The sequence below is a fragment of the Asterias amurensis genome, chromosome 17 (assembly GCF_032118995.1).
Source record: "Asterias amurensis chromosome 17, ASM3211899v1".
NCBI classification, from domain to species: domain Eukaryota; kingdom Metazoa; phylum Echinodermata; class Asteroidea; order Forcipulatida; family Asteriidae; genus Asterias; species Asterias amurensis.
In genome coordinates this window covers 15,358,074-15,375,033 of record NC_092664.1, presented here as the reverse complement: position 1 = coordinate 15,375,033, position 16,960 = coordinate 15,358,074, and the positions used below count along the sequence as shown (strand labels likewise).

Genomic DNA, 16,960 nt, shown 5'->3' with positions numbered 1-16,960 from the left:
CTTCCAGACACGATTCAGCCAGATGTATTCAAGACAATATTGTTGCGTCACGGACTTGTCGATTGTGTGTGTCTTTTTCTCTTTCATAATAGGGGCTAGAATTGAAGCAAAATCAACATCCGAGAGAACCCGAAAATTTAGCTCCAAGACTTTTGCTGCGTCACGGCTTATTCGTATTTGTGTCCACTTTTTCTCTCTGCCATAATAGGGGTAAGAACTGAATCAAAACCAACAAACCATGATAACTGTGTGTATCATGTACAGTTACACACCATAGTGGTAATTCAACATATTTCCGGACCCTTCTCTGCACGAACAATGCAACAAACCAGCGTTAAACGACCGCCTCCTTGGAATCGCCCAGTCAGGTGTATATGGCCACCTGATGTTAATGAATAGAAGGCAGTCTTGCCTCTCGAAAAAAAACCTTAGTGTTTCCCTTTTACAGTAGTGGATCATTCTCCAATGCTTGTACTGTATAGAAACGACCACCATGCCCTCTTTGAGTGTAACAGATGTTATGCAAGACTGAATGGGGGACATTAACCGTTGCTTCGCATCAGAAACTTCACATGGTGTACAGATGTATAGTGTCCATCGTAGAGACTTTTATTCCTGAACACAATTATAAGTTTCATCACTTCAAACCTCACCCATTGAGCCAGGCTTTCGATATCAACGTCATCGGTAGAAGGTTAAGCCAGGCAATATGTTCATCTTTCTAGCAATGGTGCTACAACCACAGGAGAGGTAGAGGTTTTAGTTCGGAGAAGAACTGATATGTGGTCGCGACGTTTCGGAGAGTATACTCTGATTGGCAATCGGTAAATCACTCTAACCGTATTTTGTCATGCCACAATAACAAACTCTTGTTAACTTGCGGGTACAACTTTAATAAAACTATGTTGGGAGAGGTGTTGGTTCTGGTGAGAACTAGTGTGGTCTCTCAACGTTTCGAACAGTACACTCAGCTCGTCTTCAGGAGAAAGATGAGCAGATCCGTCTTTCTTAGAATTTACACTCCTCCCAAACAGAGTTACATGCATGGTTGCACCCACAAGTTTATGATCCACAACATGCAAAGTATCCAAACAACACTTGGTGCCATGCCAGTTCGGCCCCTAAAACCTAATTACGGACGTTGTGATTTACGCTGTTGCGGGCGTAATCGAAGTGTCTTGTTACCGGTGCTGAATCTTGTCCGACTCGAATTGAGTGTCATTGCGTTCGCACTTTGTGTTTGGGGAAGGGAAGTTGGGGAGAAAAGGAAAATGCAACCAAGTCTTGAAATGTTGCTTACCGCTGTGAGTGGCGTTGTTCCTGGGCTTGGCGCCAATGATCGCCAGGTTGACATTGGCCTTTCGTCCGTCGATGATGGGATTTGCATCTGCACATGCTAACCTAGCGGCATCCTTGGTTGCCATTGTAACCTGTGTACGGAGAGATAGTGAAAACGGAGGAAACTATGGTAAGAGTGTGAAGAAAACGATCGTGGACAACTTAGAGACACAGGGCAGGATTATTAGAAACTCCTCCTACGACTACTAGCCTACTACTGGTTTCTTACATACCACTCTCACAAGCTTGTATTAATACGCCTGCAACCGTGGACCTCTTACTGTCCCCCTATCCGTCTCTGAGTCATTATAACACAGTTTTGGGTCAGTTTGACACAGGACCCGGGTCATCTGACCCACAACGAAGTCTAGCCTCTTTAACAATGCTGCACATCTTATTTAGAAAAGTGACCAGTATTAAGTAGAATGTCATCACACTGAGTGCGGATTTGTAACGTCATTATACCATGACCTCAGAATGACGACCGTCTGTATGTGTTTTCCTGTGTTATATAATTTCTGTCGACACCTTCTCATTCCATGTTACTTCATGGTTTGTTTACCATGGCAGATTTCTCGATGTGGTGTCTCCTGGTCCCGAGGCGGATTCCCCATGGTTTTTCTATATAAAGAGACAGGACACACGACCTTGCTCCAGGCTAGGCTGGTTTAAGCTTACACTCTCAGGTAATACGTTATGGTACTTTTCCCTTCACCATGGGTGACATTACACGTTTCAGATGTGTGTACATTCTTGCCTTTCATTGTTGTGTTTTTGCTTTTCATTGGTGATAATCAAGGAAAGGCTGTCATGTCTTTGTAAACTCCTCTCAGTAGTACAGTTGTACTAAACGAAACAAAACTTCTCAATAAGGATGACATTTTGTACTCAAGGCTGTCACTGAATATTATACAGACGACGGTATGGCGATAGTGTCTTCAAAGGTTGTTAGAATTTTAATTTTGGTTTTTACCCATACACACCGATGTATGTTAGCACTGTATACTCAGTACTTTCCCGAGTCCTGTGAAAAAAACATCACAGGCATGTTACTCGGGTGGGATTCGAACCCACGACCCTTGCAATTCTAGAGCAGTGTCTTACCAACTAGCCTACCGAGGTTGCCTGGTAGCTAGAGGCAGTTCGAATCCTATGTTTTGGCAGCGGGTACCGAATTTGTTAGAATTTGTATAGCATTATATAAGACAAAGAGCATCTCTTCTCTAAAGTTCACCTAAGATCAGGCTCTGCCTCACATTGTTTTCTGTGACTGGTTTCCTTGCAAAGTTTTCGCCTGAGACATTAGGCTCTTAAACGTTCCGGACCAAAATTTATCCGGACTCCATATATGTTTTTTTGAGGTATGGCTGACACTCATAGGAGTGCACTGTTTGAGTTTGGTTCAGACAAATTAACCCAGACCGTGTCATAGTAAATACCTTTATCATGCTGCCTCCATCTTGGTCATGGTCCTTGTGTCGAATAACAACAATGAATGCTAATAACCATTATGAAAATAGGAACCAGACTATTTCGTTTCCAGCCTCGGTTTGGTTACATTGTTATCAATGGGGGAAATTGAAGATGGCTGCACCATGTTTTTTTCAGATGTCGGGTCACCCAGAACTGGGTCGATACCCCATGGGACCCCGATTCGGTTCAACCGAATTCGGAGTGAACACATGAAAGGTAAATTGTTTTTGTTATGAGTGAATCTAGGGGGAGAATGTGTGTTTCCGATTAAATCTCTTTCATCCCACAAGATAACAACCTCACAGACCTCCAAACCTGAACTACACATTATTATCCTTTGAATGTTCCTTTTTTTAGACTGCACACTACTCTCTTCGCCATTACAATGTGTATATGTATTCTGTAAAATGCTGTTTTCTTGATAGTATGTGAATAATTATGTCAACGTAATTGAACACGACCCTATGTTTTCTTCCCAACTGTTTTCTTTAATTTTAAATGAACTCATGATTTTGTTTTCTCTCAATCTTTTTTAGAAAATTTCAAGAGGGCAAGGGTGACTTTTATTTTAGTCTGGAGAGACCAGTTGAAACACCAAAGGTGTCCGGGAAATGAACTCTCTAGACACACACACAGCACGGGATCAAACGGTGTAAAAGCCCGGGCCAGGGCTAAGTATTGTCGGGGACAGGTTGGGTCTCACTGCGGGGACCTGTCACCGGTATATGAAAAGATCAACAACGAGTCACAGCTTTTGTCACCTTGTGAAAACGAGTAATCTTAACCTCAAGATTGATTTTGCTGCATTTTTGTTTTTGTCATCAGGGGAAGGTAGCGGGAGTTGTTACATCACCAACTGGGATGCAAGACACACAACAACCCCGTGTATTTGGGGGTCTGTGTTATGGTGATATCGAGCGCCAAGTCCGACGGGAATATCAGCAAACAAAGCGGGAATGGGAACCAAATTTGCACCTACTTTACCTGCACAAGACAGGGTCCATTTTATAAAGCTGCTTAAGCAGTTGCTTAACAATAATGTCTGCTAAGCAGAAATGAGCAGAGGATACCAGTCGCAACTTGTACATGGATGCGCCATTGTAGTTTGGCTGGTAACCTTATGCTGGTGTGGCCCAGGTTGAAAAACTCCCAAATTGTTTCACCCTTTTAAAAAAGGTGAACCATCAAAGTGCCTAAGGACATACAAAAACATAACTGTGTAGACATTTGGGGTAAATTTGAGAGGGTGTCGGATTCGGCTTTATAGTCTGAACTCAAATTGAAAATCATTGGTTTAATGTTATCTTTACTTACTCTGCGTAATCTTAACCGTACATTGACTTAACAGTCAGAAGTCAGGTTTCAAATTAACCCTGCTGCGCACGGGTGCGTATAAATCGCTCTTGGTTTGGCCAGAACATAATATTTCAGAGCATACATGGCGTCATTTCATTGGCTAGGTCATCCTGCGATTGGGATTGGTCAGAACATAGTACGTCAGGGCATACATGGCGTCATTTCATTGGCTAGGTCATCCAAAGTGAACAACCACTTTCGATTTAGCTACAGTGAGAAGTTTAATTTTGATAGGAAAACTCGTTATTAGAAACTGGGAAGGTGTTTTTGTGACTTCCTTTTACAATAAAGACTTTAATACGTTATAGCATTGTTGACATGAAGTTGCAACGGTCCAGTAAACAAACTACTGGACAGGTAACGGCAAATCTCAAGTGAACGATTGTAATACTGTGCTTTCACAAGATGAAATTGTTTTGGGAATTCAAGATCAACAAATACGAAAAAGTTTGGTTGACAACGACCGCAAGAATCTGTGAACCGAATTACCGGGTCTAACAAAATCGATCGAATGATAACAATATCGAACGAGTCCAACTCCGAAGCAGCCATTTTGGATATCATGCCCTCCTGGCACAAGCTCGCACTCAAACTCATTCACTATTTTCAGTGACCTGGTTGAATTTCACTAAAGAGTTAAGACTGTCTTATACATGAATTGAGTAATATGACGAGCTACTCGTTCTAACTCAGGACTAGTCTTAAGTTGTTAATAACTCATATACGACTAGTATTTTAACTACTCCAGAGTTAAGGACTGTTTTTGTGTTACCTCAGAGGTGGGTTTCACAAAGAGTAAAGACTAGTCTTATCTTGAGTTAGGACGAGTTACTCGTTCTAACTCAGGACAAGTCAATTAAGACTCAACTAGTATTTTGACTACTTAAGAGTTAAGGACTGTTTTTGTGTTACCTCAGAGGTGGGTTTCACAAAGAGTTAAGACTAGTCTTGTCTTGAGTTAGGACGAGTTCTCATCATAACTTAGGACTAGCCAAGCCTAAGTTTGTTTAATGCCTCATTAAAGGCAGTGGACACTATTGGTAACTAGTCAAAATAGTTTTTAGCATAAAACCTTACTTGGTAACGAGTAATGGGGAGGGGTTGATAGTATAAAATGGTGTGAGAATTGGCTCACTCTGAAATGACTTAGTTTTCGAGAAAGAAGTTATTTTCCGCGAATTTGATTTCGAGACCTCTGATTTAGAATTTGAGATTTCGAAATCAAGCATCTGAAAGCACACAACTTCGTGTGACAAGGTTTTTTTTTTCTTTCATTATTATATATCAACTTCGACCACCAATTTGGTTAAATTTGTCATAGGTTCATTATTTTATGCACAATGTTGAGATACACCAAGTGAGAAGACTGGTCTTTGACATTTACCAATAGTGTCCAGTGTCTTTAAGAGTCCTAGTCCCAGCCCTAAGTTAGGACTACCTTTGTAAAGCAAATCGGCCTTGATTAGTCGTGGTGCATGCACATGTACATATTTACATCATTCCACACAAAAACCCAAATTCATTCTTCATCGTGGTTTTTATAAAGTCTACATTGTGGACCGAAAGTGTATTATAAAGACAGTAACACAGGCAAGGACTGTCTCTTTTTTGTTCAAGGGGATTTCATCCATTCTAAGGGTATTAAAAGAGAGAAGACTGTATGAGGACTTAGCAGGGAAACCCTACATCTGCGCAAAGCTAAGTACATACCAACATGCTTGCTGTGATACTTAACACCGTATTCAGAAGCACAGGAAAACCTACTAACGAGAGTGCTATAAATACGGACAATAATAGAATACTGAATCCATTCCCAAAACAAGAAGTAGAAAGGGGGCAGGAGGGACTACTTGAAGACGGTTGATGCATGGGTGGAAACTTGTTTATGTTTCATACGCTCTAAGCTTCATACAAAGAGCCAATGCATGTTTTCCACTACAACACCCCGACCCCCTCCCAAAATAAGGGGGAAAGAAAGAAAGAAACATACAATAACAAATAAAGCAGCTAAATTTCTTGGGTCAAAATTGACCCATATCGAGTCGGGAGCTGGTTCATTTTCTATCAATTTTTTTTTATTTGGTCAACTTGACACTGGTACCTTTGTCAAACATCGACTTTTGCAGGCCTGTGTATGCTTTGTTTTTTAAATAGCAAGGGCACCAATATATTTTTTCTAAAGTAAAGGGCATCTAATGTAAGGCATCTGTACATTTCTACTGGAGCCTTTCATGGGCACAAGGGCAATGTTGCAAAGCCTTGATTTGAAACGAACTCGGTTCCAAAAATAGTAGGTGAAGAAAGTAAGTATTTAAAAAGAAAATGTTTATTTTTGCCTTGTTGAGTCAGTGAAAAATGGCTCGGGTTTAGACTCGAGTCAGTGAACACTGGCTTAGGTATAGACTCGAGTCAGTGAACACTGGCTTAGGTTTAGGCTCTAGCTAAGGCTTAGCCAATAAATGATGAAAGCGTGAGTGTGTATACAATACACATTGCCAATGCAAACATTGGTACTGTCAAAATAACAGTACCGTATTACATTATTTTATCAATGCTGTGCATTATGGGGCATCTGTTTTTATGGTAGGGTATAGGTCACACATTCTTCCACCTAGTCGACCATGCTGAAGAGTCTTGCATCCAGTCCACCATGCTGAAACGGCTCCTTCCTCCATGTAATGGTTGATTAAATATACCAAGGATATAATCGCAAACTTACTATTTATTTACAGTTTCTTCCTATTTATCTACACCGTGCAAAGCCTTAATCAAAACGCACTTCTTGGTTTTGATCTAAGACTTTGTGTGCCAACAAACATCCGAGATCGGGTTCTCTGACAACATTATAAACCAGGCTTATAGGACTTCATTTCCATCACCTTGTACACAAGGGAACACTCCACGTGTTCAGTCCTTCCCAATAACCCCCTTATAGCCCATCTTGAGTTCTTTATGCTCTATATCAGGCAGCTTAGCTCATACAAAAAACCATACTGCGAATAAAGTCTCGATTATGCAAGTGGTCGTGTCCCCTGTCCCCACACGCGGCTTAAGTGGAAGACGTTCTTAGGAGGACGCCAGGCCTCTACCAGGTGTGTCAAAATGTGGGTAGTCAGTCCACGAATGCGATTAAAAAGGTAAACCTCATCTGAGCCTCTTACGGTTTATATCCGATCAAGGGATCGGGTGTACGTCATAGATACAATTATATACTTTTTTTTTTCTTCACATGTAACCGATGAGTAATGAGGGGACCTCACCATAGAGTGAATACCGAACAATGGAGGGGCAACCAGCAATGGTTGACCTCCAGTCACTCCTGTATGAGTGTAATAGGACTAGAGCTGTAGATTAATCGTATGCAATGAGCAACCAATCCTACTGTTACAGCAACCTTGTCAGACGTATATACAAACATTACACCAATATGTTTTTAACACTGTTCCCCCATCCAGCCCCGTACTTTACGTTGCACTGCAGTAAAAGTACAAGTAAAAAATGGAAGTCCTCCGGGCTATGTTTCCAAGGACAACAGAGTATACATTAAAACACACATAGTATCATGTCTTTGTTCTTGATTACACAAAATGGGTGTACTTCAAAGCCGGGCCTAATTTCACAAGGTTTGAACCAGTATAGACACAAGCCGGGCCTAATTTCACAAGCTTTGAAGCAGTATAGACACTATTGCTGAACCATGAACACATCCTTGAAACAAAACTGACTTCAAGTATACCAAGGCATAATATGTTTTACTGTGCTAAACAGAAACTGTGCGTTACGTTTGCAGGCTTATACTTCACGGAGGCAACGAAGGCGATTGCCCCCATGACCCCTGGTCATTGCCTTGGTGCCCTACGAGGTGCTCCAGTAGAAATGTACAATACGTTCCTCATAGGATGCCCTTTACCGAGGAGAAAATGCATTGGTGCTCTATTGACCTTTAAAACACGAAGCATTCAGGCCTTCGTTGCATGGATCAAATTGTTATCCTGACCACAGTTTCAACCACATTATCAGTGAACATTCTGCTACCAAATGCAACCACAACAGAACGCAAATCCTGGATAATTCGAGGCCACAATGAGGAGGTTTACCACCAAACATGAGGCAGGAATGTATTCAGACCAAGTACGATCCGAGACCTTCACCGAAGAAGAGACTGTTTTCACCCGTCATGCTGGGGCGATCATCCCATTAACCATGGAGGTAGGATTAACCTCCATGCATTAACCATGTACTCACAAAGAGTGTCTAATACAACACAAAGTCATGACAGAATGGTATAGTTCTAGGCCTTTGAGAGCGTTATTCACGCCTCAGCAAGACACCACTTTGTGCACAAAATAATGTAACTTCCCAAATGCATGAGACCACACGTAGGGGATCGAAGCTCGCTGTCTCCTCACATGATGTAAGAAGAAACAGGGTCCAATTTCATAAAACTGTTCAGCAGAAAATACTGCCTGAAAAAAATGTCTTTGCTAAGCAACAATTTAGTTGGGCACCAACCACAACAAAACAAACTTGATGTAATTTGGGCTGGTAGCCTGTTTCTACCAGGCATTCAGTGCTAAGCAATTTGGTGTGCTGGCATGCTTAATGAGATTGGCATCAGAATGGTCCCCAAGCAAATCAAACAAAGAACCACACACGTCTTTGCCCCCAGCACTTTTTAATATCATTCTTCCATGGTCCTCAAAATCCACAAAATCGAAGAAATTAGAACTGCATTATACGACGCGAACTCACTGCAACATGTGGCGATTCGCAAACTGGGTTCCCTGAGACTCCGGTCCTCCTGAACTTTAACACTGTCTCAGTACCCCAACAGGGACTGCTTTAAACTCTGATGAACCCCAAATAGCTACCCCCACCACTCTTGAATCTCTCTCAACGAAAACTGGGACTCGGTGGTCTTTTTCATTTCAGTTTTAGTCGGACACGGATCCATAACTTTTTGCTGTAGGACACAATTACCCCCTTTGCCACATCGGCGCCGAAACATGATTGATAATTTCCACAGAAAAGTTCCACTATTTTTATCGGTTGAATATTCCACCCAGGCCTCAATTTATTTGTTTGTGTATTCCTGGTTAATTTTTAGTGGTAATCTTTTGTTCGGTCCGACGCAGCCTACGGCCATTTGTTCCCCCCTACAAACAGCAAACAGCCTCCCACCCGGATTTCCGAACCTCCTGAACTTAGGACCTACTTTTTTCATGTAAAAATGTGTTGAACCTCCTATCCAATTCCTGTGTATCACTGTTCTCCATCCCATGGGTGGTAATTTAGGGAGGCGACGAAGGCGATTGCCTTTATGCCCTTGAAATGCTCCAGTAGAAATTTGCAATTACCCCATTACCTTAACCAAGGAGAAAGGGGCCATTGCCCTTTTAAACACGAAACACACAGGCCTGCATCTGAAAACAGTTATACAGATACGTGGCAGTGTGAGGGACCATGCTTGAACTAGAACCGTAGTTTCGAAAAGGCTGACATCTTGTTTAAAACTTACTTTATAATCAATAATAAGCAGATAGGAACAGGCAAATAAGATTACCCTGACTTCGTGCCGAAATCATTAAAGGCACCAACTATATTTTGGCGGTCATTTTTTTAAATTTCGGTACCAGACTATATACATGAAACTGTTTTCCAGATAATTGAACAGGCATAAGGACTGATACTTCACAGAGGCAACAAAGGCGAGTGTCTCCATGCCCCCTGGTAAATGCCTTGGTACCCTTGATATTCTCCAGTAGAAATTTGAAATCTCCTCATGTATATGCCCTTTACCAAGGAGAAAATGCCTTGGTGCCCTTACCCTTTCTAGCAAACAGGGCTGAGTCGTGAAACAGATCTCTCAAGAAAAAATTACAAACACCTCGCCATTTTTACGAACTTCCCCAGACTCCTTGGTATACAGGCTTTACAACAAGGATTACAACCCAACTGGTCAGTCACAAAAAAAAAAAAATGGATCCCACTTTCTTTCAATTTCGGCCTAGTGTTGATTGGACGCATTGTGTTTACTAAAGAAAACAAGCCCCGTAGCCGTAGGTAGTACGTAGCTGTACGTAGCCCCGCCCATAAAATACACATGGATGGATGGGGGGGGGGGGGGTATATTGAAAGGATTCTTGTGTAACAAACTCTGACAACATTTTACGGGACAACACAAAAACATGGCAGAGTCACCGTAAAGGGTTCCAGAGAGAAGCACTGCCGGCCATACAAGGGATGGAGCTTCCAATCTCTCAGGACTTTAATTGACAACATCAACTTATAAGCACAATATTGACAGCACAAGAACAACGCACAAAATGGAATTTGCAACCCACCCTCTCCAGGACAGCAGCAAGGCTTGAAGGAGAGGCTACAACTCCAGATGCAAAATGTATAAGAATACACTATACAATCAATAGTAAACTTGCGGGTATCAACCATGTAGTAACTCTCTTTTGACGGAGTTTTTACTCTGAAAAGAGCCGGTTTGGTCTTGACGTTTCCAACGATATATACTCGTCTTCTGGAGCAAGATGAAGTTTGCTTTAACTATGTACGTATTGACAACAGAGACAGGTCTGTTCACAAATGCGAATAGCAAAGTGACGAACGCTATGGTATACAGAGTACCCGACCGAGCTAGTAACTTGCATAAAATGATGGCGTATCAACAGAAGCAAAGCATGTTATCGTGTTGCAACAGAATGTCGTGTATTTATTCAGATTATGCCATTCAACAATGTGGAAAACACAGACCATCCCGAGCAAAAAACAAATCCATATTTATTTGACACATTCGACCCATGCCAGCAACCACTCAACACGCTCATTGTATGTGCTGTCAGAACCCTTAATCGTATGTTTTCAAAGGCCCAAGGCTGTAAAGGCAATGCCGAGATATCACATTTATTTTTAACGGCTAAGTTGCTGTTTCAACCCACTGACTTTGGTCAATAAAAGATGACAGAACCATAACTCCTAAATTTATAGATAGTTTTTTTTAAGGGATCCATGGTGTATAGATCGGGTTGACTTCGGTCATTTGCCCCCCCCCCCCGCCCCCTCTTCCCGTCCCCGTTGGCGACGGGTCTGACACAATACAAGTGGGCCATAATCACAAATATGATGAATTGGGGAGTTCTTGTTCGTGTTTTCAAATCATCCCCTTTTATCTCTTTGAGGCTAGGGTGATGACCCGATTGACAAAGAAACTCAAGAAATTATACCAATTTCGACGCACGTTTTTGTCCCCGGTTGAAAAAAGGGTGAGCGTTTTATTATGCAGACTACTCAAAAGAGTTTTATAAATGGTGCTACCCCAAACCTCACCCGACTATACTCCCACCATGCAAAGTTTCAAATTATATTTATATTATGTGGTTTCCTAGACTAATGGTGTACGACTTTTCTTTTTTTTCTTTTTTAGCAACACCTATATTATTTGACCTCAATAATGAAAAAAACGTATATCTGCACCTCCTACAAACTTTCCATTTACTGTAGATATTTGTTTGGAAAGGAAGAGCGAAATCATACATGTAGCCTGCAGAAAAAAAATTGTAAATAGGGAAGACAGTGTAGCGAAAAATACAGTTCAGACGTGTCTGGACTCAAGTAAAGGAGAACCAGTGTACAGTTTTGTCTGACTACACCTTTAACAATTCCCGGATCAAACTTGACCCGGATTCACGGTTCCGGAGAGGGTCTGATCCATTACCAGGTCAGTTTGGCCCAGAGTCCGTTTCAAAACCAATCTCTTAACAAATCTCGGATCAGAATTGACCGCGGTTCCGAGAGGGTCTGATCCATTTCTAGGTTAGTTTGACCATAGAGAAAGGTTTGACCCATAGTCCGTTTAAAGTGACCAGAAACCGAACTTTTCGCGTTCCTGGTCACATTATATTCAGATTGAACCCAATTGCGGATCGCATCAAAACAGATTCCGGGTCAAACTGACCGAGAAATGGATCAGGCCCCTCTGGAATCCGGAATTGATGTCAAATTATATAACATGGAAGCTTTTGAGTCAAGCAATGTAGTTTTAACACAATTGCTTGTCATTGCTCCCTACATTGCATTTCCAACCCTTAACAATGCTGATTTTGTTTCGATGTTACTTTTTAAAATAATTGTTCTTTTCATTGAGTGTTTAGATGAGGTGCTTAGACGTATAGTTGGTATCAAACATCGAAATTCAAGTCTCAGAATCGATTAATGATCACATTAAAGACACAAGTGTTTTCCTCCCACAGTTGATTATACAGTAGAAACCCCCCAAAAATCAACACTCTTAAAAAAATATTACAAATCTGCATTATGAATAATTATTTCTTGCTCACTAGAAGTCTGCACCTTTGTACATAAGCCAGCACAATGCTCGAACGGCTAAAGGGATTGATACCTTGAAAGTTTTGATAAGTGACAAGCAGTTTGTGTGTATAATGAATGCCCTTGTGTCCTGTCTCGCTTTGCAAAACCTTGCGGTCAACCTGTCGAATTGTAAAGTATCGGTCAACTGCACCAGCCTAAACCAACTATGTTAAGATAACAAACTGTGACTATGACCCAGACAGATGTGGACTTAGTGTCATATGGCCTCTACCAAAGGAAATTTGGGGGTTAGAACCGTTTTCGTTCAAATGTTCACTCGGTACAGGTCAACAGTATACGGGGCCACGGAAGTTTCACCCACTTGTGATTTCTGGAAATTATTTTCTAGAATAACGGCATTAGGCGCTGCACAGTTGACACCTTTGGTAATTGTCAAACAACAGTCTTCTCACTTGGTGTATCCCAACATATGCATACATTAACAAACCTGTGAAAATTTGGGCTCGATAGGTCATCGAATTTGCAAGAGAATAAACATTGAAGAAAAAAGCCATTGTTGCACAAAACTTGTGTGCTCTCATAAGGGGGAAAAAGTGCTTAAGGCCTGAATTTTTTTTTTTTATGAGTGAGAATTACCTCTTTCTCAAAACTTACTTTTTTGGGGAGCCGTTTTCTCACAATGTCTTTTACGATCAATCAGAAGCTCTTCATTGCTCGTTACCAAGAAAGTTTTTTTTTGCTAAACATTTTGTTGAGTAAATATCGCATGCATTTAAGCCTACCCTTATAACCTCGGTTTGACCGTGCGAGTTTGTATGAAGAAAAAAAAAACCATAATGATACTGAAGATTCCCTTGAGTCTAGAATCTTGTACTATGCTTGTACCGTAAGAATAACTCCGCCTTATAGTAGTAGAAGCAGCCTGGCCCGGGGGCATTCTATGCCTTATTTAACTTGGTGAGGGCACTTCACGTAACCACGGACGCCGTGCAGTTACCAGTCATGCTGAGGACACGACACCCTTTTGTGTATTGCGCTGTGGGGCTTACGGGGTTTGCACCATTACCATTGTTTGTTGGGACACGGTGGTTAAAGCCATGGAGGGAAACAATTTGCCTTGTGTACATGAATGTGCAAAGTATAAAAGAAGTGATGCATATATACAATGTTTAGAATTATGCATTAGTATTATGATATAAATCTACCTCCATGGTCCAATACTTCTGCGATTGTTTTTTTAATCGTTGGCTTATATAAACCCGTTTGTTCTGTTCTATGCCAGCAATTCATGTAAGGGCCTAGGACTCTATGGCAAAAAATGATGGGCAGTCAGGATTCAGGAACTGTGAGCGATTGTGAGTTAATAAAACGATTGGTCCCAGAGGTACCGAGTTCTTATGCGACTTGTTTGAAAAGTTGTTTTCCTACTTGTTTTGGCTTCCTTTTTTTCAAAAGTACAAATGTTGTGACTGTTTCTTATTGCAAATCGCTTCAATCGTGAAATGTTTTCGCCCTGTTTTTTTTTTCTTTCTCCAAGAACGTCGTTTTGATAGTGTAAAAATAAATAGTAATAAATAAAAACAAAATAATAAATATAAAAACACCATTCCGTGTTTAAAAAAACACATAAAGGGCCTAATGGCTTACCTGTTGATACATTTGTGCGGATTTTATTTGATACTACGTTATACAAAAATTGTTGACAGAAAAACACCTCACAAAGCTTTTTCTCTAACTGTTGCATTATTATCCCATTTAAATAAATAACAAACTATTGTGTTCCTTAATCAATCTTCAAGTACAACTTATCATCCAGGTTTGTGGGTACACGATCATTGTTGGCCTATTTTCCCCCCTTTTACAACATAATTTCTTTTTAAAAGTTACATCTCTTTAGATGTCGATAAGAATCAAAGATACAAATTCACCAATACGGCTTGGGGTCGAGTAGCTACTCACCGGGCCACTTCGTTACTGGCGCCTGTGGCTTTATTTACTAGGTCGAAACCTCGAGCCCAGAGATTACGTTGCACCCAATTCAACATCTTCCAACAGTGTCGGAATTAAACACCTTATGGTAATAGTAGCTGGTATAAGAATGCGCCAATTATAGGGTTTTTTTGTGTTATACTAAAGACACAACGAGTCTTTTATGTAGGTTGGATTTGAGGCATTTCAGTAAGGTATCAATATTGGTTTGCGGTAACACCATGTGTGTATGTACTTGCCAGGTAGCTTATGTTTAGCTATATACATGAAACTTTAACTCTCCAGTGCCGCATGGATTTCCCACCTAAAAATAGAGCATGATCAATGTTGCATTGTTGTAGGCCTACTACTAAATGATATCCTTTTCTTTGAGAACGAAAACAGCATTGAAAGGTTTAGAGTTTTACACGTTGTATTGGCAGCGGAAATGCCAAGAGTTCAATTGCATGGATTTCCTACTATTTTTTTGCAATAGAGCACCATGAATGTTACAATTGAACAAACAACTTATATCCTTTTCTTTGAAATCGAAAAAACATTCCAGCTTAAAAGGTTGAGAGATTTTACATGTCGTATTGGCACCACAAATGCCCATAGTTGTATGGATTTCACACTTTTTTTTAAACAGAGCAAAGTGATTGCTACATTGTAGTAGGCCTACTACTTATAGCCTTTTTCTTTGAGACCGGAACAACATTCCAGCTGAAAAGGTTTAGAGTTTTTACATGTCGAATTGGCAGCGCAAATGTCCCATAGGAATGGGCATTCCAGTGTTGTGTGCATGTGGTGTATGCAAGAATCATGGATGTAGAATTCTACTCCATGGTGTATGCATTGCAAGCATGGATGAAGCAACTATAGTACAACCAACGTTAGTAATCCAATACCATCTTGCTCTCTATACCATAGAGCAAGGACCTGGGCCCAATTTCATAGAGCTGCTAAGTACACAAATTTGCTTAGCATGAACAGTTCTTCCTTGATAAAAACAGGATTACCAGCCAAATTGTGATTTTCAGGATAAGCAAACAACAGCTGAATACCAGTAACAAGTAATATGCAACCAATGGAAATTTTGTTGGTAACCCTGTTTTTATCAAGGAAGAAATGTCATGCTAAGCAAATGTGTGTGCTTAGCAGCGCTATGAAATTGGGCCCAGACAACTGCATGAACTTCATACTATACTGCTAGTAAGCTGCTGTTTTCTTTTTAGTAAGCACAGTGAACAATTTCCCTCGTTACAAAAAAATGTATCAGCCACTACTCAAAAATCACAATTTACTACTCAATATTATTAGCAGTCACTGTGCACAACAATTTTTGTTTTATTTGTTTCGCTTTGCAAAATTGTTGAACGAAATCGTTCCCCCTGAAATATTGTAATATATGTAGCAAAACGAAGTTATTAATGGCCTATAGGTAATTTTGATTGGGAAATCATTTGCGAAAGCCAATACTAATTGCCTTACGTCCTTACTTAAGGATTCTGCCGAGTATCAACGTAAACGTAAACGTAAACGTAACATAGCATGATTAATTGGAATGGTACTTACGAATCCGTATCCTTTGCTCTTTCCAGAATTCCTATCAGTTATTACAACTGCCTCCTCGATCTCACCGAACGGCTCAAAGACTTCACGTAGCCTTTCATTGGTCGTGTTATATGGCAGTCCACCAACGAAGATTTTCGTCAATGTGGTATCCTTTTTACCTTCCATTTTGTTTTGATAAGTCTGTTCTCCCTCTCTATAAGGTACAACAAAAAGTTACTATTTAGATTTTCGTTTTAGCTGGGTTTTAGTTGCCGGAGTTGGATGTCATCTGAGCCCGCTATACCTCCGGTCTTGAGTGAGACGCTGAGACGGGTTTATTCCACGGGAGGAGGATTATGGTTCCTGCCAAAGTGATACACCAAGAGTTCCACACAGTAGCAGATGGGGAGAAACTGGTAGTTCCGGTGATGAAGCAAATCCGGATTTTTGAAGCTCGGATCAGGAGGGGTTACACTCTAACAAGATTGTCTGTCGGACTCCTAAACCAGAATGACAAAAGCTGCGAGCAGACAGTGTTGGTAGCAGACTGATGTTTGTTAGTCCCAGTGTGTATGTACTTGGCTAGCAGAATGTACTTTTTACGCGGTTAAATAGGAGCCTGTTATGGATACACAACCTTCCACTCTCAGCGGTTACCGAGTACTAATCTGACAGCTAGCTATGATGAATACCTCACTACTATGCGTCCTTCGACAGGCAGAAAAACAGACCTATGTCCCCGCCCTTCTCATAAATATGCAAGAGCTTGCAACAGGCACTTGATGCGCATACACTGCACACACTGCACACGTGTGTGTGTGTGCTGCGTGTTGAGTAAGAGGCGGTTGGTAAACAACTTTATGAATATTCATGAAAGGTGATGTGCTCAGCACGTTATCATGAATATGCAAGATGGGATGCGCTCAACACG

The 16,960-nt window shown here is 41.0% G+C and overlaps 1 protein-coding gene across 2 annotated transcripts in view; it reads right to left on the bottom strand.

The window, feature by feature from the left end:
• The window catches only part of LOC139949683 (RNA-binding protein 24-A-like), an 86,239-nt gene extending 69,559 nt beyond the window's left edge, over positions 1-16,680 (bottom strand). For both annotated transcript variants that reach the window (XM_071948156.1, XM_071948157.1), the window contains exons 1-2: positions 16,051-16,680; positions 1,301-1,430 (exon numbers count right to left, since the gene is read on the bottom strand). In XM_071948156.1, coding sequence (XP_071804257.1) covers positions 1,301-1,430; positions 16,051-16,215 — 295 coding nt within the window. In that variant the 5' untranslated portion in view covers positions 16,216-16,680. The remainder of the gene's footprint in view (positions 1-1,300; positions 1,431-16,050) is intronic.
• Positions 16,681-16,960: the final 280 nt, after the last annotated feature.